The 24,805-nt window shown below is 41.6% G+C and overlaps 1 protein-coding gene across 1 annotated transcript in view; it reads left to right on the forward strand.

Annotated features, from left to right (window-relative positions):
- The window catches only part of bin3 (bridging integrator 3), a 32,042-nt gene that overhangs the window by 5,292 nt on the left and 1,945 nt on the right, over positions 1-24,805 (forward strand). Inside the window, exons 2-8 of the mRNA XM_074670349.1 lie at positions 2,392-2,440; positions 3,351-3,391; positions 10,211-10,272; positions 11,819-11,955; positions 16,889-16,929; positions 21,461-21,602; positions 22,703-22,837. Of these exons, the coding sequence (XP_074526450.1) occupies positions 2,392-2,440; positions 3,351-3,391; positions 10,211-10,272; positions 11,819-11,955; positions 16,889-16,929; positions 21,461-21,602; positions 22,703-22,837 (607 nt within the window). The remainder of the gene's footprint in view (positions 1-2,391; positions 2,441-3,350; positions 3,392-10,210; positions 10,273-11,818; positions 11,956-16,888; positions 16,930-21,460; positions 21,603-22,702; positions 22,838-24,805) is intronic.

The raw sequence follows: 24,805 nt of genomic DNA on the forward strand, positions 1-24,805 counted from the left end.
GATTTCTTTCCAAGCAAATGTATCCTTTGGTATGTTTAAGGGAAAATCCACCTTAATACAGTTACATTTATTAAGAAACAAATCCTGTCACGGTCCTTGCTGCCAAAATGTAGAAAAAGCGAGCATTGAAAGGAAATATTTAAATATGAGTCTCCTGGAACACTGGTGCCTGTGTGAAACACATTTTTTAACTCTCCCATTTTACCAAAGATGTTTGATTTTTCTCATGGACACACCCACCTAACATCAAAAACTGCTGCCAGTGGTTGTGCAGTGTTGTGTCCCACCAGAAAAAAAAAAAGAAGAAAACACAAAACTATGAAACTATTTAGTACTGAGTGAACTCATTTTAAAGAAAATATAATCTTTGTTCTTTAAATAAACTCACAATGGCTGATTTTTTACCAGACTGTAACCACCGTCTGTCCCATTTGTTCTCTCGCAAAGTGTGATGTTCCCTCAAATGTTTGCTTTAAACTGTTGGTTGGTAGACGAACACACTCTACATTTACACTTTTTGTACTTTCCTTCTTAAAAAAATCTTGTTTCGGCAGAATTGTAAAAATAGGCCGGCTGCGTATAATGTAAAAACAAAGCAATACGAGAACACAGTCTTCACACAGACACACTAAATATAACACTTCAAAATATGATTAACCAGAACACCTTTAATGTCAGTCTGAAGAATTAAAGTTAATAAATGTCTTCATTTGTTGTTTTCCAGCTGCGGATGCCTTAAAGCATGACCCTGTTAGCAAGAATGAGTCACCCCGTGCAGCTCTTAGTTTATAGATTCTACTTTTATAAGTGATTCATCCATAAACAATGACAGAATTATGTTTTGGAGAAATAAACCAAGCAACCAGAGTGAGGGAAGTTAAGTTATTGAGTGTGGTGTTTAGTTGGTAAATGTCTGACAAGGTTGAATCCCTGATCTGCAGATCTAAGTGAAAATGCACCATGTGGGATGTGGACTGCAGGGTCAGCTCTCCTCATTGTGGATTTAACAAAGTCAAAAGTTTTCTATTAAATTTGTGCTTCTGCGTTTTTTTTTTTTTTTTTGAATAATGATGTTGTATAATCTCATACGTCGTGCGCGTAGAATGACGCAATAGTGAGCGGTTCAGGTACCAGGAGAAAGGTGAGTCACGTAAGATGGCGGTGAGTAATTTCAGTGGTTATTTTCCGTGTTGGCTCACCCAAATGATGACACCTTGGGTGAAACTACTATCCAGGGCCAAAAGCAACAAAAGTCTTCAGGCATCAGAATTAAGCTCAGATTGCTTTGAATTTAGGATCAATTCAAACTGTTGCACTGTTTAGATTAGGTCAGGACGATCAATCAACTTCTGATGAAGTGTGGCATCTGTACACAGTCTGTGATCCAAGGGAAATCTTGATACCTGAGCCACGAGTGGAACCTGTTTTTTGTATTTTTCTTTGCGGGATTAATCCTGCCGTTATTTGACCATGTTGAGTTTTGTGATTGAGCTGTCATCAAAGGGATCTTCCCCACACATCAGTAGCATTCCCTGGTTGCACAACGAGGCCCTGCATCACACCCTCCCTTTTCCATCTCATTAGTCTACACACCTTTCTTTTGACGCAGCTGCTGCCTCACCCTGCCTGTCAGCAGCAACTGTCCATCATATACCTTAGATTTCAGGCTATTAGTGGCACATCAATGACAACCTACAGTCAAGCACATTGGAAAGGCTGTGTTTTCTGCTTCGTGGTTCCCAAAAAGTACTCTGATGCTCTGCAGAAACTTATTAAGGTTAGGCAAGGTTTTGAAATGGGGATAAAAGATTGTGTTTTAACTAAGAAGGAACAGGTTTCTTTTTTTGTTTCAGGATGTCGTTGTTTGTCTTTCACAAGTGAAGAAAAGTTTGTATTTTTTCAGTCTGAAAATGAGGAGCAACTACTGCTGCAACACTAAACCTTATGATGTGTTTTTGGTTGTTTTGCAGCACAGGCCTCGCTCTTAAAAAAACATGTCCTTGGTTTTCTTGTTAAGCCCCAACAAATTGTAGTGATAGGGTTTTTCTACATTAAAGCAAGGGCTTCTGTGTTGGATTGGCTGCTTGGGTCATGCAGTGAAGCCACACTGAGGAGGGGAGACAATCACTTCTGTTTAGTGATATCCTCCTGCAATGGGAGCCAGATGTGTAAAGTGATGACATGACGTTAATGCACTTGGCTTTGACTGCACGCTCCAGAGAGGCAGGAATTAACAACTTCAGATTGTTCGTGTCAGGGATCTGGAAGAGGTGCCTGTTCCACCTTTACACCTGCACTGGCCTCTAGTCACCCATCATGCACCTGATACCTGACAGTCTTCATGCTCAGTAATCCCACCTTAATGGATGTTTTCTTTTCATGTGATTTCAGGATTCCCTTCAAGATTGGACAACCTAAGAAGCAGATTGTCTCTAAAACAGTGAGTATGGATCAGAAGTTGAATGACCAATCAGAACCTTAAAGTTCATTTAAGTGTTTTTTAAGGCTGTAGTGTTGTAGTGCTAAGACATACAGAATGGTGTACAGCAGTGTTAGTCTAAATATTGTCATCAGAAAGAATTATTGGATGCCAATTTGTCTGAGCCATGCAAGAGGGCAGCAGTGGTTACCTTGAAGTGACAATGAGTAGGCGTTCTCAGCGCAGGAGAAAACCACTTCCAGTGTAATAGTTGTGTGGCCCAGCAGTCACTGTCAGACTGGGTTTCCAGCTTCCTGTACCAACCTAGACAAAAACCAGGGAGTGGGTTAGAGGCCTCCCAGCTACATTGTCCACTAGCGACAAAGTGTCAGCTGCCTTCCTCGTTGTTTTTGCCACTGTGTTTACATCTAGGAGCCCACAACACCACAATACAGGATCCAGGACTGCCTCTGTAACCCTGCATGTTTAAGAAACATGGTTGGACAGGCTGTCCTGGCCCTAGCTGACCCTGGAAACTCGATATAGAAGTAATTAACCTGATTTTCAACCACTGGAACCTGGTGGAAGTGCAGTTAGTTAGTTGTGGTTTAAAGCCCCCTAAAAGTCCCTTGGGCTCAAGACAGTAATTGGTGTTGGAACTAATGAGTAGAAGTTGAACAAGTAAACCCTTTAACCAGATTAACAAACAGCAACCATTTGGTCTGTATCAAATTCACTAATAGTTTGGTTCACCCAAACTTTGCCTGATGATGTGAAAATGTAGAAAGAAATGGATTCTGTCCCCTGAATTACTCAACTCAGATCCTGAAATGTTGTCCCTTTGTTTCAAATAGGACTCTGATAGCGCTCTTCATCAGCTGTTTAGAAAACGAAATTACTGTCTTTTTAAATGAAATACTTTCTCTTGTAGGTTGAAAGAGACTTCGAGCGAGAATATGACAAGCTCCAAAAGTAAGTTTGAATTTTTATCAAGACTTTTTTTTTTATTATGGGCGACAGTTATAGATTTTCCCATTAGTGGCAGTTTTCTGACCTTTTTTGAGCTTGAGATTGAAAATCGATATAGTTAGAAAAAGTGTGTTCCAGGTCTAAGTGTCAGAGTGTGGTCTTTTCCTGCCTTTGTGATGGTCAAACAATTTCTCTGTACCATGATGAACACAGTAAATATTAAGAGATGTTTTCATATGTATGTGTTGAAACATAATTGGATAGTTTAATTGTTTTACTCTGTATTTGTGCTCTTGTACTTTTTTTCTTTCATGCTAGTAAAGCACTCTTGAGAACTCACGCTTAACATGCTCCTCATTGTACATACAGTTTCTTGGTCTCGCACAGTTCGATGGTCCCTGCTGTGTTTTTCTCAAGACTGAACTGTGAAAGGAGCCAGATATGAGCTTTGGTGCAGTATGAATTATTGAACTATAAAAAAGAGTTAGATATTAGGAGGGTATCATCTTACAAGTACAATGTATATGTTTTGAAATTAAAGAAAAAGGATGTGAAAGATGATTTTATATGTTTATATTCTGAAGAGTTTTTTTCATGTAACTTGAAACCCTCAACCAAATCTGACAGCTTTTATTTACCCGTCTTTTTAATTTATTCCCATAAAATAAAGACAATAAACACCCAGGAGCTGAGAGCTCTGAACATCCGGGCCTTCTCATACTGGGAGGCCGAAGTTCCAGAAACTCCCTGAGGGCCCGGCAGAATGAGTAGGAGCACCATTTCCCTCTCAGGTTTTGTTGAGTAGGAGGGCCCATTATCAGGAAGGTGTGGTGCCAATAGACCTTATAGATGAGTCAGAGAAGCAGGCATGTACAGACATTCAGGTTCTCCACCCTAGAGATCCATATCAACACATCGTGGAGCCCCTGTGACCTAAATACACTTGGTGTGCTCCGCTATGAGTCTTTCTTTCTGCCTGACAAAAGATATTTTTGTTGTATTTTGACTTCTGATTGTATGCAAGTAGTTATATTTATTCTCAAAGAAGTGTAAATGCCCCGTGCTGTAACCTGCCTTTTTTATTGTACTTACCATAACAAAATAAATACTAATGAGCCGCTTTGTCTGATGACCAGTTTGAAATATGATATTACCAAGGGGATGTTTAATTCAATTTTGTTACATTCTGTTAAAATATAAACTATTACACATTAGGTCTGGGCAATATATTGATTCTATAAATTAATTCAAATTTTCTTCGTGGACAATTTAAAAAATGAAAAATTCCAATTTTTCCCCCCCCCCAAGCGTTGACTTTGCGTGTGTGCAGCATGTTTAACAATTCACTAACAAAACAACAGAAACTAGAATGACACAAATATGTTCTTGTGCATCTTTGATACCTGGCACCTTGACAGACGCATGGTCCTTATGGTCCGTAACTAAAGCTCTTATCAGTAAGTGTTCAAACCCCTGTCCTTAAATACTTTGTTTTCTGTCTGTCAGTTTTCAGGAGTTTGATTAAGATCTTTGAAACATTTATGAACCCTTTAGGTTCACATGCAGATTGTTAATGATGTGATTGACACGCGTAAAACCTGCTGCACTTCTAAGATGATGCCCTGATCATTTTGAGGTTTAGACTGTAAAGAAACACACATCTTTTTTTTTTAGAACACCCCCACTCTACCAAAGAAAATCCCCTCTTTTTGTTGATATGGATGGAAGATGATTTGTGAAAATAGACTGCGGGGAGGGCGACGGGATGATGACTGACGATCGAACAGAGTGGCGCTGCTTGGACAGACATGACTGAGAAGGTGTTTGACTTTTACCTGGGGAAAGCTGAGTCCTGTCTTTCCCTGTAACTCCCTCTGTTCCACCAACCGAACTCTCCGTTAAGCAAAAATCCATCCGCTGACGAGCAGAGCAACATAACAAACCTGCAACTACGCACGCTCAGACAAGCAGGGGCGGACCAGACTTTTTAGACTGGGGTGCCCCGACCAGGGCACTGACTTATGCAGGGAGGCATAGAATTTGTGAGTCCACACTAGAATAAAAAGCATTCATTTTTGCTCATTTGTTTGCATCAGTATTAAAAAAAGACATCTAAAATTATAATAAAACTGAACAGTGCTGTAGTGCCCTGAAAACAGTACTGTAAAAGCTTTTTAGCTGTATTTATAAATTCAAAATGTACAAAATGGTGCAACCTTTGATGTGAAGGCAAATAAGTCTGCCTCCTTAAAACTACAAAGTGAAGTTGTTGAAACAGAAGAACAGCAGAAACTTTAATTACAAGAGTCAAATAGAGGTTAATTTAATTAGTTTTTGATCAAAATAAAACAAAATTGGTTTTGAGTCATCCATGTCATACTTATTGTTTCTTTTAAAAGGGTGGAAAAAAATCGCCAAAGAATCGTAAATTGCCAAAGAATCGTAAATTGATTTTTTTTGTAAATCGATTTTTAGGCCATATCGCCCAGCCCTATTACACATAATCATGACAAAATAAAACTGTACAATAAAAGATTCCTGCTCTTCCCTGCAAACAGCTCAACAAGAATCTCAACATGTAATCGTAGTGTGCAAGTTAGCCCCATCTAGAGACCCAACATTAATATGTATCACCAAACAGTTTGTCTGCTGCATTCACTTAACCCACACAAAAGACTGACTGAACTGTACTGTAAGTTTTTATTTTCTTAACTGGGGGGTACAGTTTAAAATGTGGACATGGTAATTTGGATAATAGTTGAAGGTGAAAAAGATTTGGCTTTTCAAACAGCAGCATTGAAACCGATCATTGGCCCATGTCAACACATGTGAGCTCCACTTCTACAGCCAGCCCCCTGTGGACACTCTAGGACAGGGGTGGCCAACCAGTCAGAGACCAAGAGCCACAAAAACTACCGTGGTACTACAGAGAGCCACATCAAAAATGCACTTCCTCTCACACATAAACGAAAGGACATAAGATGAAAATCAATACACTTCCAAATTTTGAAGTGACATTTAATTCGTTTGTAAGCGTGTTTCAATTTGTACCTGGAGCCATGTCAAAGACAAATTTCTGTTTTTAGAGCAGAAAAGACAAAGTTCCATCCATCTATCTATCTATCTATCTATCTATCTATCTATCTATCTATCTATCTATCTATCTATCTATCTAGATAGATAGCAATGAGCACATGTGGGATGTAGAGAAAAGAGACTGAAACTTAAGTATCAATCTCTTCACCCAAGTATTAATCAATACTGATCCAAAAGTTGGCATCAATATATCAATATTTTAGATTGAGAGGCACACCACTACTCATAATAATAATGAATGGATCAAAGAGCCGCATGTGGCTGTCGAGCCGCAGGTTGGCCACCCCTGCTTCAGGAACTGCAGATTGAAGCCATTGGGCAACGGCTTCGTTCCTCACAGCTGGAGGTTCTTCTTGCTTCTTGGTCTTGAAAATGCAGAGATCTTTTAAAACATCTTTTAAAACATCCATACGTCTCAGAGTGGCTCAAGTGAGCCAGTCATGAGCTAGTAAACTTGCTCTGCATAAACTTTCACTGAACATCGGGCTATTAGTGAAGTCAGACCCTGCCTAACATTCAGAAAGCTGCTGCTGCTAATATTTGTGGTTTTGCTTAAAAAGTTGCCCAAACAATTCACTATGAGTGATGGATAATCAACTTATTTCTTGTGCTTCAACTATAGCGCTCGTTTTTGCTCACAGGCTGTGTTTGTCAGCTCCTAAATCCTCCGCTTTTTGCTCTGCTCACACGTTTATTTTGTCACAACCCTTTCAGAAAATTCACCCACTAATGCTATATTGTTGTCTGATTAGATTGGCTGTCACATGTGTGTGTTTTATTTTATTTTATTTTGCAAATTAGCAGATAGCAAATTATCTGGTGGCCTTGGTTATTTATCAGGTAAAAAACAAGCATGGAATTCATACATTATAAGCTTGATGTAATTAGCAGCTTGAATGCTAATTGGTTTAATGATCATCAGTCAGCCCCATCAACTTTAGGGGCATGAAAACAATTTGTCAAAATCAACATGATGAAATGGAATTAGGCTCAATGACACTTACAGTACACATGCTAGACTTCAAATCCAGAGTTAACCCTTCTGCTGCCATTTTAATGAAGCTAAACCAGATACCATTAGTTTGTTGAGGCACTGACTCATATATTTAGTTATTGCTGTGATTTATTTGGTTGTACAGTGCCTGACTTGGTTTGTATGTGATTTCTTTTTTTATTCCCAAAAGAGTGAGTGGTCTAACTTCTATGACTGCCTGTTTCTTCTCTGGTGTCATCAAAATTATTTTTTGTGTGAACATGTTTCAGAATACTGTTTTGTTTGTACAGTTTTTAATAAGATATTGTGGCTAGGTGAACGTGGCTGCACCGGCTCATAGCTGGGGTGCTGGAACAAGGAGCAGCAGCTGTTCCTCTAGGCTGCTCCATTAGCACCTTTTGGAAAGAGACTCCAGGCTCACCTGGCACTCATCCAGAACTACTCTCTCACTGTCAGCGCTGACAGAGAAAGATGCAACAGTATTGTGCAACACATTTTAAAGTAGGAGGTGCTATCTGGAACATGAGTTTCACATGCACAAACAAACACTACAAGAACACATCTTGAGCGTACAGACTCTGGTCTCAGAGCATGTTAGTTTGTTTACATAGTGAGATGCTTTCACCCACTATCCCACAAACCCGGTCCTCATGATTGGCAGGGTTTAACTGTTAAACTGTTATTTTCCTCATCTCATATTTGTCTCCTTTCATTACTCCAAAGTGTTAACTGTGTCAGCCAATTTACAAAACTGTTTTAGTTTTAGTTTGTTTTACATGATGCCCTCCATTGACTCCACTGGCATTCAGAATCACATTAAAAAACAAAGGCTAGTTTGGTGTGATGAATTCTAAAATGCTTTTCCTTCTTTCACTTACAAAGGCAGTAATGATAAAACTGACCACCTATCAGTGTCTGCAGATTCCTCTCTACAATAGCAGAAGCTATATGCAAACTATAGCTATGGCACAAAATTGAGTTCTAACATAATATGACATAATATCTGCATGGACCTATTGTCCCTTAAGTCTATTATAGAAAAAGAAAGAAGCCTTCTAATGATCTGATTCTGACTTAATCCTGCCTGAAGTATTGCTAATGTTACTGTCTATGATGTGAGCACCACATGCTGCAATTAGAAATGTCTGTATCCTAAATATCTGGACAGAGTTTATTTTCATTAATTTAGAGCACGGCTGATACGAGACCCAGTTACATCTTGTTGGTGAGAAAATACAAGAAGTTACTGTGGAGATTGTTCTGACAGAATGTTGTTTTTTCTTGTGGTGTGAACAATAAGGGATGAAGTTACATCATTTATTGCAAATGACATTTTTGGAACAACCTCCATCTGGTCTGTGGCGATTGAGTGCAAAATCCTAAAAGATGTCAAAGACAAACAAAAGCATGCAGAAGCAAGTTTTGATGGAAATGGATTAAAGATTTTTATTTACCTTTGGACCCTGCTTTACTAGGAGTCTACCAAGCCTGTTTTGTTGGGAAAAATTAAATGAAAGTTAAACATGGATCATATTCCTGAGGCTGTCGCACCACAATCGCTGTCTGACTCTGGCTTACATCACAAAATGTTTCCAATGTTTTTCCTACTGCTGTTTAGAGTTTCAAAGACCAAAAATGTTGTGACAAAAACTACAAAATGCCCATGCAAGAGGAGTCCTCTGTGATTGTAGATGTTTGAAAAGAATGTAATTAACTCAGACATTATTTTTGCTCAGAATTTCAAAAGCTTGTACTGCACACGCTTTTAGGTTACTATTTTTTTTTTTGTTTTTAGTTTTTTGGAGATAAACATCTTTACTTCTGTAATGCAACATTGTAGTCTAACTGATTCTGTGCTTCATAAAGAAAATAAACAAATCAATAAAATACAGGGATGCAAAGTGGTGGGTTCCTCTGAATAAGCTCCTGATATGGAGACAGATTTGGTCACTTTAGTGTTTGTCTTAAACACTCATGGGAATACGTGGTGGAACCCCCCTTTTTTTCTTCTTAAAACTGTCACATGTGTTTCACTAATATCCTTAAATCTTGTGACCTGTGGCTGTAGTGCCCCATAGATTTACACAGCTTTATTTTCCTAGTTGAAACAATACCTCAAAGCAAATATGGAAATAAACCCCTATCACATCACATTGCTTTTTTTCATCAAACCCAGAGACGTGAGATGACAGCAGTCTCAGGGGAGATTCTAAACCCCTCGTTTGCTTTAATTGATATAATGAATGGCATGTGTTTTCAGCCTCCATAGTCTAGTAATTGCCGTTTTTAACACCCTTCAATGGCATATGTGCAGTGGAATGATCGAAGACACTAATGCTTTTGAGTGCAAATGTGGCTGACAGAACCAGGAAGGATTTTCCTGTATTATTAATTAGCTCACGGATGTTGTAATAACATTTTATGTGGAATCAATGAAATGTGTAATTCCTTCTTGAACCAGGTTTTTAGGTACTTGTTTCTTTTTGCAGGTTTTTTTTTTTTTAATAATTCATTCTACATAACACACCTTGAGTGGAAAGAAGAGATCTCTTGTTTGAGATACTTAAACCATATCCATTATGAGACTTGTTGTGGAGATGTCCTGTTGGTCACTTTTCCTGCTCCCTTGCTATCGTCTGCTTTGCTCTTCGGCTCACACATCCCATTGTTTTTATTGTTTTCCTGTGGTGCTAAACCAGAGGCTTGCTGATGATATTCCTCTTGTGTTACAGGCTGGAGGATCAGACAAAAAAGCTTCACAAGGACATGAAGAAAAGCACCGAGGCTGATTTAGGTGAGTTCTGCCACCAAAGTGTGCATAAGCCCGGGTGTGCCATTGATCTCCACTTGTTCACTGACATACTTGATGTTGCACGGCAGGTTTTTCAAGGCCAGAAAAGAAGACGTTTGGTTGTCTTGGTTTGTTTGGTGTTGCTTCATTTCTGTGAGCGGCTCGATAATTGAAACAAGCAGTTGTGGGTATTCCCCTTAATCATCTATAGGCTTTCCTTGGCTAACACTGCGTTTGATATGGATTTATGTGTGCATCTCTTTCAGTTAGGGCTCTATTTGTCAACCATGTCTGCCTCCATTTATTTATTCATGCATTTGTCGGCCACAGAAACCATGTTTACTCTACTTTTTATTTGCTTATTTGCTGGGTTTGGAGTTGTGTATTTGGGAAGCAGCGGTAGACATGGCCTGTGGTAAGTAGTCAGTTGTGGGGGTGGAGGAGCGGGTACGGATGGAGGAGTGAGAGGCTTCTTCATTTCCTCTCCTTTGTGCTCTGGAATATGGATGTGTGCATCATCAAAGTGTCATAGCTGTCAGGCCCTCATTAACGTTAATGGATTCCATCTGTTGCACAGGTCCCGTCTCCGGCAACTGCTACCAAACAAAGAACTGGACCTACTCTACATGTCAGCACTGCATTTAATACACTGCTTTCTATATCAGCCATCATTTATCAAGTCAAGGGTGCTGATATGCAGAGCTCCATTGAACTCACAGCCAATTAGCTGGTGAGGGACGATAATATCTTTTAAGGGCTGCTGCGGTTCACCGTTTCAATTAGACTAAGTAACACAAGGCAGAGAAAGCAGCGGGGATAACTGTGCTTTTCATAATAAGAAATTGTTCGTCTCATTTCAGCCCCAGAATATTAGGAACCCAAGCTCTGCTCACTGCACACTACTAATACGAATAATTAAATCACTACCCTCATGTTACCCTTTGATTCTCATGACCCTGTAATCACCACGTCTCGCAGTCAAATCAGACAGTGTCAAATCAGACAATTTGTTACTTGTCAGGAGGAGCGGGACACAGAAGCACCACTTGGTAATAATTGATTGGTTGAAAATTGATCTTGAGAGAATCCAAGGGAGTGTGAAAACACTGTTCCAGATCTCCATGAAGCCCATTTTCACCACAGCCTCTCTTGTCAGATCGTGTCTCCTCAGTGAAGCTCATTTATTTTGACTGTGAAGCCATAATCTGATATGTGCTATGTGTCTAAACAAAATGGCATGAGCACAGATTAACAGTAATTGGTGCTGTCAGTGTAGAAACATCGCTGAGATTCTTGGTGCTCTGGTGAATATTCAACGAGGCAGCTCAGCCCCCCACAGATTTTTACAATGGGGGCAGAACTTCGCCAATTTACTCCAGTCTGTAGCTATTGTAAAATCATACCTTTGAAAACCCAACATACTTAAATGAAAAACTTTGAGCCTTAACTTTAATCAACAAAGTTTTCATACACAGTTAAAGGAAAATACGAAACAGCTTTATTGTCTTTCCCTTGTGCATAATTTAACCACGTCATTTGTGTTTTTCAGCCATGTCCAAAGCAGCCGTGAAGATCTCTGCAGACCTGCTGAGTAACCCACTGTGTGAGCAGGACCAGGCCTTCTTCGAGTCCATGAGTGCTTTAGATACCGCCATGAAGAGGATGGATTCCTTCAACCAGGAAAAGGTCAGACTCCATCCCAAGATCTTTCACTGTTTCTCCTTTAGCAGAACACACTTGGTAGAAATGGAATACATTACTCTTAAGTATGTCTGAATTATTGTTGAATCACTTAAATATTAAAAAAAATTGTTTGTGTCACTCGAAGATGAGCCTTGATGATGTTTGGTAGTTTTTGGGTCCAAAAGAATTTCTATTGACTCAGATAAAACCTTGACAAATGAAGAATCATATTTATCATGCATCACAGGAGCTTCTTTTCTTTGTTGTCTTTTGTTATTTTCCTACCGATACTGCCAAACATATTTAGTTCTGCATACTAGAGCCCGACCGATTAATCGGCCCGACCGATTAATCGGCCCACCCGATTAATCGGCCCACCCGATTATAGCCTGTCACCGTTTAATCAACATCGGCCAAAATGTAGCCTATTATAAAAAAAATTGCCCTGCGGAGATTCTATCGCTCCTGTTACTATGTGTTAATTAATATAAGGCTACTACACAGCGCCTCACTATGTAATGCCATGCAGGATTAACCCGGGCTTATAAATTCACCAGTTATTGTTTTGGTTGAAATAATTTTAGAAAATGTTTCAATGTATTTTGTTGTAATTGTATTTATTGCATGTTTTGAAAGCAGCAACATTGTTACTTAAAATATGGTTTGGTCCCATGCATTAAATGAAAGATGGAACTTTTTAATAGCTAGTCATAATTTGTGTTCATATACAGTATTTATCCTGCGTATATCAATGAATTCATTACATATATCAGCACATATAGCGGATATCAGTGGATATATTGGATACCGGCCGATATATCGAGTATCGGCTTCTTTTTGCCCCCAGTATCGGTATCGACATGGGCCCCTAAAATCCCATATTGGTCGGGCTCTACTGCATACTATACCTTTATTTGGTTTTATCTGTCTTTTTCCACCTTGGCACATGCCACTGACATGTCTCGTCAGACTTACAGAGAAGGTATCTAGACAAGTTTTCGTTAAAACCGTGTTTCCATATCAGTCAATATTGTGCAACCAGTGGACGTAAAACCATCCGTATGTTTTTCCTTCTGCTGAGTTTGAAAAGCATCTGTGGCATCATCCTCTATAAGCTCGAGCTCCTGGTTATCAGCTGTGAAGATTGATGCATTTGTGACTCACTGGTGTCAGAAATAACTCATACAAAGGAAAGAGCCTCTCACAATGTTCATACAAGTTTTATGCTCACAGCTTGAGTGTTGAAAAAGTCCATTGTATCTTTTGTTTATTAACTGGAACCAACTGTTAGCCTGTGTTCAAAAGTTTTTTAATTTTATTGGTTGTTTATTTATTTTTACCAGTGGTGGTTTTCTCCACCCAATATGGCCCTGAACTGCCTTTATCTATTCCTTTTTTGTGTTGAAAAGCCATTCACACAATCTTAACGTTTTGTTAGAGGCAGCTTTGAAAAGTATAGAAGTGACAATACCATTCATAAGTTATCCACAGCTTTAGTGCGGTTAAATGCAACAAATAATAATATTTTATCGTACCTCTTTAGTTTGTGTTTGAGAGTATTTGTTGATTTGGAGTCCATACTTTTTGTCTTTTATTATTTTTCACTCTTGTATGTTTTGTCTTAAGGGAAAACCGTAGCAGGTACATTTTCCAGAACTGTAAACACTACAGCACGCTTGTTCTCTTCATGATGTACTTTGTAAAGATCTCTTCTTTAGCTGTCAGGCCTCTCCAGATTATTTGTTGGGTGCACTTCAGGTTTTTTGATTAGAATCATCGCCAAAGGTAGTTAAAACGTGAATCATAGTGGCACCGCATGTGTGCATCCTCAAGGCACAGCACTATGAAGAGTAGACTTTTATGAGGAAAAAATACAGGAGAACACAGGAGATCACACTAAGGCATACACCGATTGACTTTTTTCCATCTGTGTTTTCTTGACTCATTGCCCTGCTGTTAGGTGTTCTGGGCTTTTCACATTTGTTGCCTTAAAAATATTCCCCTTTTTTCACATTCAGTTGTGTACTAGAATGATTTCATGACCTTTTACAACAATGATCAAACAAAAGTGGAAAAACTGAAAGCATTTTTGTTTAAAAGGTGCATCCTTCCTGTTTTTATTCCACGGTAAATTATAGTGCAGTTTGGAAAAGCACAACAGCTTTATGAGCATGGATATTCTCTTCAAATGCTCATGAATGCAACAAAATATCCTTAAAAATCAGACCATAAATCTCACCCCAGTGTAGACAGGTGCAGTGTCCATTCTACCAAACCAAGTCTTCTCATCATCACAAACCCATCATGAGCTCATCACATCAGTTTTGTTTCTACTTGGATGCAAATCGGTCTCACTGTCACAAAGGAAGTAGAATGACTCTGTTGATTGAGAAATATGCTAACATCTAAGGTGAACTCTGAGCAGTATTTTGTAGCAGACTCTTTCTTTTTGGATTTAACCAGTCTTTTAGACTGACTTCTCACAGCTCATCAAATTTTACAGGAGCAATTTTGAGTGACTAGACAAAGTAGAATGTGGGTTGGACAGAGTGTGTGGGTTTGTAACCCCGGGTGCGTATGTTCCAGGACTTGGCTTGGTTGAGTGCCCAGGAGAGCACTCCTGCCAGTTTGACTGTTTTCAGTATATTGTAACTTTTACATTCTTCACATTTTATAGAATATCATTTTTTTTGGTTTTGCTTTCCTATTGTAACTGTGTTCATATCTGGACCTGAGGACAAAGTCTCACCAGTGTGGGATCCTGCATGAGCTCACACTCCACCTTGTGCCCTCATTAATTCACCAAATCATTTTAATGCAATTTTACATTTTTCCCTTCTAAACACTCTCTAGTTGCAAAAAGTGGAGTTTTTCTTTGTAGTGCATCGCTGTGATTCCATATTCTGGCTCCATGCTGACGAGTTTTTCAGCTTGGCTCTGTGACTGGGATGTATTTGACAGTGATTCAGCTCGGCAGCAACACTTTTTCACTTGCGGAGGACAACAGTCACCAACTGTATTGACGTGGTTGTATGTTTTTTTTTAACACACTTTGATCCAGAGTAGATTTTGACAGCTAGGTCACACCTGATTTTCTCAGTACTTCTTTCAGTCTTACTAAATAAAAATCCTCACCATAACACAATGTTCAGTTCCAGGTTTGGGCAGGGCTGTGTGGCTCCTTTTGTAGAGTGGCTGAAAGTGAGCTGAAGGCAGAATAGTGATTGTGAGCAGTTTTTGGTCAGTCTGCTATGTGGAATATCACCTCAGGTTTGCTAGGTGTTTAAAATCCAGCACGGCTCACTCGAACACTACTCCAGCTTCTCCCTTCAAGCTGACTGTTGATTCTGACGGCACCAGCAGCAAACCCTATTGCTCCAGCAAAACAGACACAAAAGCATCCACCCTTTGCTCTCCTCTCAGTGTTGAGACGAGATGTTCTGCCGCAGGGCCCGCGAGTGAGAGAGCCAGCAGATAAAACGTGCAGCGATAATGAAGGCAGCAGTGGCCCAGGTCTGTGTGTTTATTTCTGGGGCTGAGGAGGGCGCACAGCCCCGCCGGCGCACTGCTGCCGAAGCTGAGCCCCAGTGTAGATGGCGGCAGCGCAGTAGAGGATGCTCCGTTTGGAGGGATATTGATTTCCTCTGCGATCTGTGTGTATTTTTGGGAGGCCTGTGTGCCAGGATGGCCTCTGCCCCGTGACTCACTGATGGAGACTACTGCTTGAGCGCCGGCCTGAGGCTCTGGGGGGCCTCCAAGGAATAGCTCTGCCCCCCCTCTCTGTGGGAAGGGGCAGAGGGTAGAGGGCATCAGCATGCTTAAGCAAATCTGCCGCTGTTGTTCTCCCTCCTCGCTGCATGCTCTCACCTTAGAAGCAGCAGCGCAGCTCAAGTCAGGGAGGGGGGGATGGTGTGAATATGTAAAACAAAGAAAATGTGAATTCCCATGTACTTATTTTGTTATTGGTTCTCTGTTTTCCCTCAAACCACAATCAACCATTTTGTACTTGGAAATGTGCCGGTGTGAAGCAGCGAGTGTTGCTGTATGTTCTCATAGATGGTCAGGGCATTTTACAAAGCACAGCTGCGATCTCGCTTCCTTGTTGTTGTATGATTGACTGTCCTTCCAATAGCGAGTGAACATATGATTAGTGGAGCTGCTCACTGTTCTCATGCAGCTGTCACTTCACATCTCTGTGCTTTAAATTTCTCCTCCACAATACTTAGCATTTACTCCTCACTTGATTTGTTTGCATGGTTAACTTAGCGTTCTGTCAGGCTGGAAGATCTGGTAGTTACAGTAATTTTGAATCTGCAATGTAAATGATGCTGCAAACTTTATTAATTGTGCACCAACTTCTGTCGATGAGACCTGGTGCCGGGGCTGGAGGCCCAGAGATGAGATGTTCGTTTACTTCCATTTAACACCCCCCCCTTCTCCTCTCACCCCCCCTCCCCTGTCGGTTCTGGCAACCAGAAGGAGAATGTAGAAAAATATAAACTGTTATTGTTAAAATGTTTGTTTGCAAAGAACTTTCATCTTGTACGGCAGCCCACCCTCCACAGGATTTGAAATCAGTGGGGCTTTGCTTTCATGTCCGTCCCCTGACAGTTTCATCCTTTTGTATCGCAAGCTCAATGAATATTCAGGGTTTTCTCCTCAGGGCTTGTGTACAATAAAAGAGTCAACGTCACGAAAGTTTCTTTGCAGGCACCCCCCCACCTCTTTTTTTTTTTTTGAGTGTTCTGTTTGAAATATACACAATTGCAGATGTTTGTTCAGTGGCATTACTTAGCAGCTAATGAGCGTGAGACGTACAAGATATTTTGTTCCGACTCCAGTTTTGATGTAACTCGTGTTGACAATGAATAACAATTTGTAATTTCACATGCCTCGTTGAAGCAGTGCTGATATTTACATTATTTTTATATTACAGGTCAACCAGATCCAGAAGACAGTTATCGACCCTCTGAAAAAGTAAGTCTCCATTTGAGTTCTTGTGAATTTTTGTGGCTTTTTGTGGCTGCTGTGTCAAAGGTTGGCGCGAAAAGTATCGATACTTGTTTGGGGTCCAATAGTTTTTCCTGACAAGTTTAGGAGTTATGTGGAGTAAAGGGTGGTGAATATTCCATGTAGAGACAGTACAGTACAGTAAAAGTAGTTTAGCATCAATGCTCTTTTGAATCATTGTCCCTAATGGGGTAAATCCATATGACACTCAGAGCAGTGCGCCACAACATTTTTATTATGTGACCCCGGTCTGCTCTTCGCCCCGATGGTGCTGCACCACAGGAAGTCCTGCAGTGAAGTAACACAGATTGTAAAAACGAATTGAGTGGTTCTGCTGTGGTGTCAGTGTGTGTCTGGAAGAAAGTTTATTTGGTTTTCATTCCTAATACTCGCCCCCGTTTAAGCAGGCAGTGAGCGCTATTCCATTCCTGAAGTCTCACGTTTTTAGAAACACACACACACACACACACACACACACACACACACACACACACACACACACACACACGGTACTCCACATACACATGCAAAGCAGAGGTACTGAAGGGAGTGGTTGGACAATCCCACCCGTCTTCCGGAGAGCTTGTTAAGGTTTAGCTTCCTCCTCTTGGCTCCTCCCAGGAGGTTCACCACATGCTGTTAAAGAGAGCATGTGCAAGTTTATGTTGAAGCCCATAAGCCTGTTAGTTCATTTTTCAAAATAACCAATGTGAAGAGATTCCTTCATAAAACATGAATAGACTGGGTCAGTGTGTGTGTGTGTGTGTGTGTGTGTGTGTGTGTGTGTGTGTGTGTGTGTGTGTGTGTGTGTGTGTGTGTGTGTGTGTGTGTGTGTGTGTGTGTGTGTGTGTGTGTGTGTGTGTATGAGAACCCTGTCTTCCTCGTGTACTCTGGTGGCGGAGCAATGACAGGATGGAATGGTTCTAATTTCCTCTTCCTGGTGGGCGGCAGGCGGACGTGTGGGCAGGCTCACAATATGGCAAAGGGCCCAGCTTCCTGGGCCCTGAGCCGTGGATTGGTTGAAAGGAGAACTGTCTCAGGACAGTACATACTCTCAACACAAACTTACATACAGACAAGCTCTCACCCAGACTTTGAAGGAGGCGCTGTCTCACAAAGATGGTATTTTGACCATAAAGTTGGCATTTACGTGGCTCTGAAATAAAGCAGAGGAAGTTAGTTCCTAAATGACTTTTAAAGCTAAACTGACCTTTCATTAACTTTTTCCTCTCTGCACTATTAGTTGTTAGTTTATCAAAGTGTACTCTACATAAAACTGAGAAACAAAAGCTACTATACTTTAAAGCTTCCATTAAGATTCCATTAGTCCATCACTAATGAATATTTTTATTGTTTACTTCAGCTCTAAATACTCTATCGGTGATCTTGTGTCAGAGAATTAGGATAGAGTTGAAAGAAGAACATTAATGTTAATGGAAGACCTTGAATGGTTTGTGAGTGTGTGTGTGTTTGTGTGTCTGGTGTATCGGTGTGTGATTGCTCTTAAAATTTCTGCCATCCATCCTTAATTCTTGGTATAGTAAAATATACAGTACACAAAACACAAGCACCCCCCCTCCCCTTCCCCTTCCCTCCCCCTGTGAGTGTATCTCTCTCAGGGCCCAGACGTGAATTCATCCACTCAGCGGGGTCACTAAGTGACATCACTGTGTTTATGTGCGGGGAGGGGAGTGCGTGGGCACCGAGGCATTTGTGTTATCTCGGCCTCCTAACCTAGCCCTTTCTGCTCTGTTGCTCTTTTGGATGAGACAGAATTCAAGTCTGTTTTGAGACCTCTGCCCCGGCTGAGCACTGAATGGACACACCACGTCCACCTCTCTCAACCAGAGGAAGGACTTTATTCCTGCTGCAGGTTGTGAGCTGGACTCAAACAGGCCATTTATCGCCAGCTGCGGGCATGCTGCTATTTTTTCTTTAACGCAGAGATTGAAGTTGGTCTGAAATTTGTTTTTTATTCTCTTGGTCCCTTTTTTTTGTGTAGCAGGATTTTATTTCTTCCTTGTTTTTTCTTCTTATCTTGTGTATCATGTTACCAAGCCGGCTGCGTGAGTTGCCCGAGTTTTGATCAACAAAGGCAAGTTGCAGCAGATCAAACTCTCCCCTGCTGAGACAAAGGAGGTTCTGCTGCCATGTACGTCACACACTCAATTTCCCATGGCCCACTGCCCTCAGGCCTTTTACACAACGGATTGTAGTTTTTTCACATTCATGGTGAGCATAATTGAACGTGATGTAACTTTGACACTTTTCAATCCCTATATGAGCCTTAACACACCAGAGGGGTCATTATCACACAAACAATGCTCTTTCTCATATCTGAGTGGTTGACTGTGTGCTTTTTGCTGAAATGAGTTATGTGATGGTCGTCAACAGGAACAGCCTGCCTCTCTAGACTGAGGGTGTCTAGACCAGACTGGGGCTTGGCTGACGGGTCAGCCTGGCCTTTCTGTGGATTGGCAGCTGCTCATAAACACTCTCTTTGGTCCAGATGCTATTTCCATCCAGCCTGTTCACCACACCCTGACCTGTCACATGGACAGTGGTGTGCCCATGGCCCCCGCACTGCCCTCAACAAGCGTAAGACCTCATTCAAGTAGAACCGAGCCTCAGCCAGCTGACCAGTAGTTGTTCAGCCAGGCCAGCCAAGGACATCAAGGGAAATATCCCGTGCCTGGACAGTTATAGACCAAACTTTCATTACTAAGTACGTATATTTACCTTCAACAGGACTCTGCTGCGTAAACTTGCGTGGGAGCCTTTGACACAGCTGAGTCACCGTAACTCCTGGCACTGAGAGCCTTAAGTGTAAGCGGAAGGCTGAAACAACTCCATCCAGCATGGGAAGGAAAGAAAAGGGTTAACAAGCAATTGGCTTTGTGTCTGGCTCTTCTTTCTCCTCCTCCGGTGCCAGGAGAGCAATGGCCCTCACGTCTCTCAGTGTGCTCACAGATAGCAGTGGCCGTCAGTGTTGTCCCACTTTAGAGCTCAAACTGCAGGCCAGCGCTGTGTGTCATGAGGAAATTTCACCGCACTGTCAGGTGAAGTGTGCTGGTAAGAATGCGATCAGCCTGAAAGCTGGTTTGCCGCTACGTTGTCATCAGCCAATACAATCGTGTTGGAGTGCAGTCATGCCTAGAGGGCAGTTACATAATCCCTTGGCACTTCAAGTATGTGTACACTGGAACAGATAGTAGACTTGAGGATCGGCATCCACCCCTGCCGTAAACTGGGCCAAAGTGGTATTTTATAAATAGCGGAGGAGCGTGGGCCGCAGGGCTGGGCTGAGCTAGGCTCCGTGATGTCACTCAAACGCTACAAGACCACTCCTTGCCTAACTTCCTGTAGTAAACAATCCCTGCTTGTCTGAGTCTGACTTCACACCCCCCCCAGCACTTTGCTGAGGTGCTCGGGCATCATATGAAGTGTTTCACAATCAGTCCACAGGTTCTCTGTTGCTCCCTTACAGCCACACAGAGCAGCACAAAGACTGACAATAAGAGGAACAAAAATCATGAAGCCCACACATTTTGTGGCCAGTAATGCCATGGGAGGAGGTGCACGTATTAAGCTATTGTAGTAGTGCTTCTGCACAGTTGATGAAATGCTTTAAATGAGTCATTCAAAAAGCTATATCTCACTCTTCATTATGATTGTTTTTATCACTGACTCACATGCAGCAGACACCTGTGGCCTGCTTTTAAAAACACTGTCACTGCTGTGCGTTTCAAAGAAAGGCCAAACATTTTCTATTTTTGTTATTCATATCTTAAGTTAAATATCTGCTAGGATTTTAATAACAGCTCCTTGGCTGAATCATTTCCCTTTAACATTTATTCTTATTTGTTGTTGTGTACTCTTTGTCCTTTATAAAAACATTGTCCATCATCTATTGACTTTTGTTATTTGTTTACTATAAGTGGGTTGAATATTCCCTGCATACATACAGTATTCCTGCTTCCCATTAAATGCAGCCATAGAACCAGTGCAACAAGTCCCAGGATGAAGCTCAGACTCCTGTTGCTAAGTTACAGATGAGTGTTTTCCTATTTTTAGTGCTGAAGACTAGGATTCTCGTTGTAAGAATATATTTTCATTTGGAATATGATAATTGTCACAAAATGAATTGTTTCATGCCGTTTCAAAGTACAGTAATTAGATAATAGATTAGAGGAAGCTTAATGCAGAGCTGTCCTCTGGGGTTTGAGAGTACCTCTACAATAAGATGTTGAGGGGAGGGATTTTATTAATTCATAATGACTTTTATTAAGAGAGGAAACGATGCAAAATGCATTTCATAAAGCAAAGGAAGCTGGTTTAATTATTGCAGATACTTTAGTTTCCCCTTGAAAAATTCTGTGATTTTTTTTTTCACTCCCCCTCATTTGAGAGGGAATGTATTTTTGAAGACATGATTGGATGTGTGAGCGTATGTGTGTGTGTGTGTGTGACTCTAAGATTGTGTGTTTACTCTGTGCAGGTACGGTGGCGTCTTCCCAAGTCTCAACATGGCTGTGAAACGCCGCGAACAGGCGCTGCAGGACTACAAACGATTGCAGTCCAAAGTGGAAAAGTATGAGGAGAAAGAGAAAACGGGGCCCGTTATGGTCAAACTGCATCAGGTACCGTGAGTTTAAAGCGTGCATCGCTGCACGTGTTGGTCCACTACAGTGCTCCCTCTATCTGCACAGGAGCAGAGTTCACCTGCTCTTACATGTTATGCGTATTGTGAATAGAGCGCAATAAGTGGAAAAAGACACAAATGCTGACTGGATATGAACAAAAATAGTTGAGCACATGCATACTGTACATGTGCGCTTCTTCACCCACGCAAGCTACCAGGCTCTCAAGTAGTGCCTTTTCAAAAAGGCACTGCTGCACATCTACAGGCACGTAATTGAGAATTGTAGACACACACACACACACACACACACACACATACACACTATGAGGCCACTACAGAAGTGCACACATTCACAGATAGCGCTGCAGTGTTGCTTATGCTTTTGCCTCTAACACATCCTCACATGGCGAGCCACCCACACACATTGAGAAAAGCACTGTCAGGGGAACAAAGCCTTGAAGAGGCCCCTGCATCCCTGCCCTTTGAATCCATGTGCACTTAAAGAAATGATCCTGACAAAATGCTCGTATGCCAATTTAAGCGGCATGTGTAAAGAAAACTAACTAATGATCGCACCATAATGCTGCAGCTGAACAATATGTTGTTTGAATATAGCAACTCCCCTTTCCCCCTTAATAACAAATCCTCACCCTCTCACACATCTCCATTGTGCATTCCATAAATCTATGCCTACTGTAGACTACCCACTAATACATTCACACACAGATCAGTGGTGCTGGAGTCCACTCACAGCCAAGTCTGCCCACATTACCCACTCCTCCTCACTGTGGTCGTGATTACAGCCTTTTTTTTTTTGCACTGCTTCTCCGTGGGAATTAGGCAAATATCTCTCTGAACAATAAGAAAAAAGGACACTAAAGATGGCTCCACTGCTAAGATGCTTGAAACTAACTTGTTTTTCTTAACAGGTTTTTGTTTTTCTCATAATATGCGACACCAGTTGTTGAGGAAGAATGTGGTGAAAACATTTAATGGCATGATTTGGAGGATTGAATCGGGGAATTTTATGTAGAAATAAAAGCTGCTAATGACTGCTGATGACCTTAGCTTTTGTTTCCCCTCGTCTCCCCACCCCAGGCCAGAGAGGAGCTGCGACCAGTCAGGGAAGACTTTGAAGCCAAGAACAAGCAGCTGCTTGACGAGATGCCCAAGTTCTACCACAGCCGCATCGACTACTTCCAGCCCAGTTTTGAGGCTCTTATCAGGGCGCAGGTTAGTAATTGCAGCCCTATGGGAAGCACACACAATGGGGCGCTCATGCCTGCGTGCACACCCACCCCACAATGAGCCGTTACGCCCTCTGATTGCTGGTTAAACAGTGAATAGAGTGTCTGATGGAAGGGAGTGTATAATCCTGGCAGTCTGTCTCTCTCCACGCGGTCCTAATGTGATTAACCCCCAGCGACGGCCCACACTACTGTGCTTAGTCCAGGAAGGCCTCATCTGTCTGGCTCCGCTGCAGCCCTGCAAGTCATCCTCCAACCTGAAGCTTCTCTTAAAGCAGCTGGGCGTCTCGAATGAGCGCCACCATGTCCTCGTCCCCACCCCACACCTGCCTGCCCATGTCATTTCCTCTATGGGACGCTCACTGGCACACTTGTAATTGGTTAACTAGATTATCCTGAACCTAATGACAGTGATAGAGCTCTCTGAAGTACTTTGAAGTTAAAATTAGCAATAAACTACAAACTGAGCCTTGGCTCTTCTGTCTTTTAAGGATAAATCATGTTTTTACCCAGCATCATGTGTTGCATGAGCTCTCATTAGTCAAAATAATTCACTCTCCTTGTGTCCCTGTTATTTTTATTCATGTAGCTCACACACATGAATGAGCATCCACACATGTTTACACACACACAGCCACACGTGGGTGGCCAGTGGAGCAGAGGACCTCATCCCCAGCCTTGCTGCTGCTGCTGCATGTGCTCAGTATCATCCTCCACTCCCTTTTCTCCCAACCGCTGTTGCTGCTCAGCTCCCAGCGGCAGCAGGAAAAGACACAAAGGCTGCCTTTGTTGAGAGCCTTGAGCTTCGAGAGTCCTGTCCAGCGAGTGTCAGTGGGACACTTGGCCTGACCCGTTCACCTGTACAGATGTTGCTGAATTGAGACATTGTCTTGATTCTCCTCTGGGCTTGTTCATTTAGAAAAAAAAAAGCCTCAAATCGTGACTCTTCTTTTTGTCTTTTTCTTGGTTGTTTTTCTTTGTTTCCTGAAACAGTGGTCTCCCATTGTTTAAAGACTTCCTGCACAGAATGTGACTTCAATAATTCATTATTTTTGTGGGCTTAGAGGTCAAAACGTAACCTCTCTGTATAAATATTAAGCAGCTGGGACTATGGTATGTTAAAATACAGTTTAAATACACAGACAGAAGTCATGTAAATTAAAGCTGCTGTACCCAAAGGCTCCTCGATGTATCGTAGGAGGTCACAGTTGTGTGAGGCTGCGTTTACTCCTCGCGGTGACTCGACTAATTGTAATAGTAGAGTGTCTTTTCCTACAGAGGGCACTCAGACACTGATCTGGTGTACATTATCATCACTGGTCATATGGACATTTCCGATGGCCCTTTCAACAAGCCACTTTTGGGGGAAAAATATCCGCTTTACCCCCACAAACAGCAGTAACCTGATACTTATAGCCCACTCATGTGGTTTGGGTGGCAAATATTGGTATAAACATCCAAAGGTCTTTCAGACTGAGCACTTAAAAAGGCCTGAACAATCTGGATTAGAAACTTGCCTTTTTTTATGCTCCACAGTCAAATCTTTTCATGACAAAGTGAGACAAGTGTTATTTCTGTATAAGAAGCGTGATGCATCGGTATTTCAAGCCTGACCCAGCTCTTTTTCTGTCGTGACCCTGAGCATATCAGTAAGCAGCTCTCCCACTTGTATCTTGGTTGGTCTTTCTGTTTCGGCCTACAAAAGGACACACATGCAGCTCGAGAGAAGCCAACGATTTCCCCATAAGAGCATGCTGTATCGTATGCATCTCTGCGTGAATAAATATTGAGATGTGTGTGTGTGTGGGTTCCAAGGGGTTGTATTTCCCAGTACTTTCTTTCTCTGCCTACTCTTCTGGAGTCTTGTAATGTGATTAAAGTCTATTAATCATCAAAGCAACTCTCAGGGGAGCCTGACTCATGAACTAAGGGGAAGAAGCAGGGGTGGGAAGTG

Source organism: Halichoeres trimaculatus, unplaced genomic scaffold (genome assembly GCF_033239565.1).
Source record: "Halichoeres trimaculatus isolate MK-OKI-2021-1 unplaced genomic scaffold, fHalTri1.1 fHalTri1_scaffold_5, whole genome shotgun sequence".
In the NCBI taxonomy this organism is placed as follows: domain Eukaryota; kingdom Metazoa; phylum Chordata; class Actinopteri; order Labriformes; family Labridae; genus Halichoeres; species Halichoeres trimaculatus.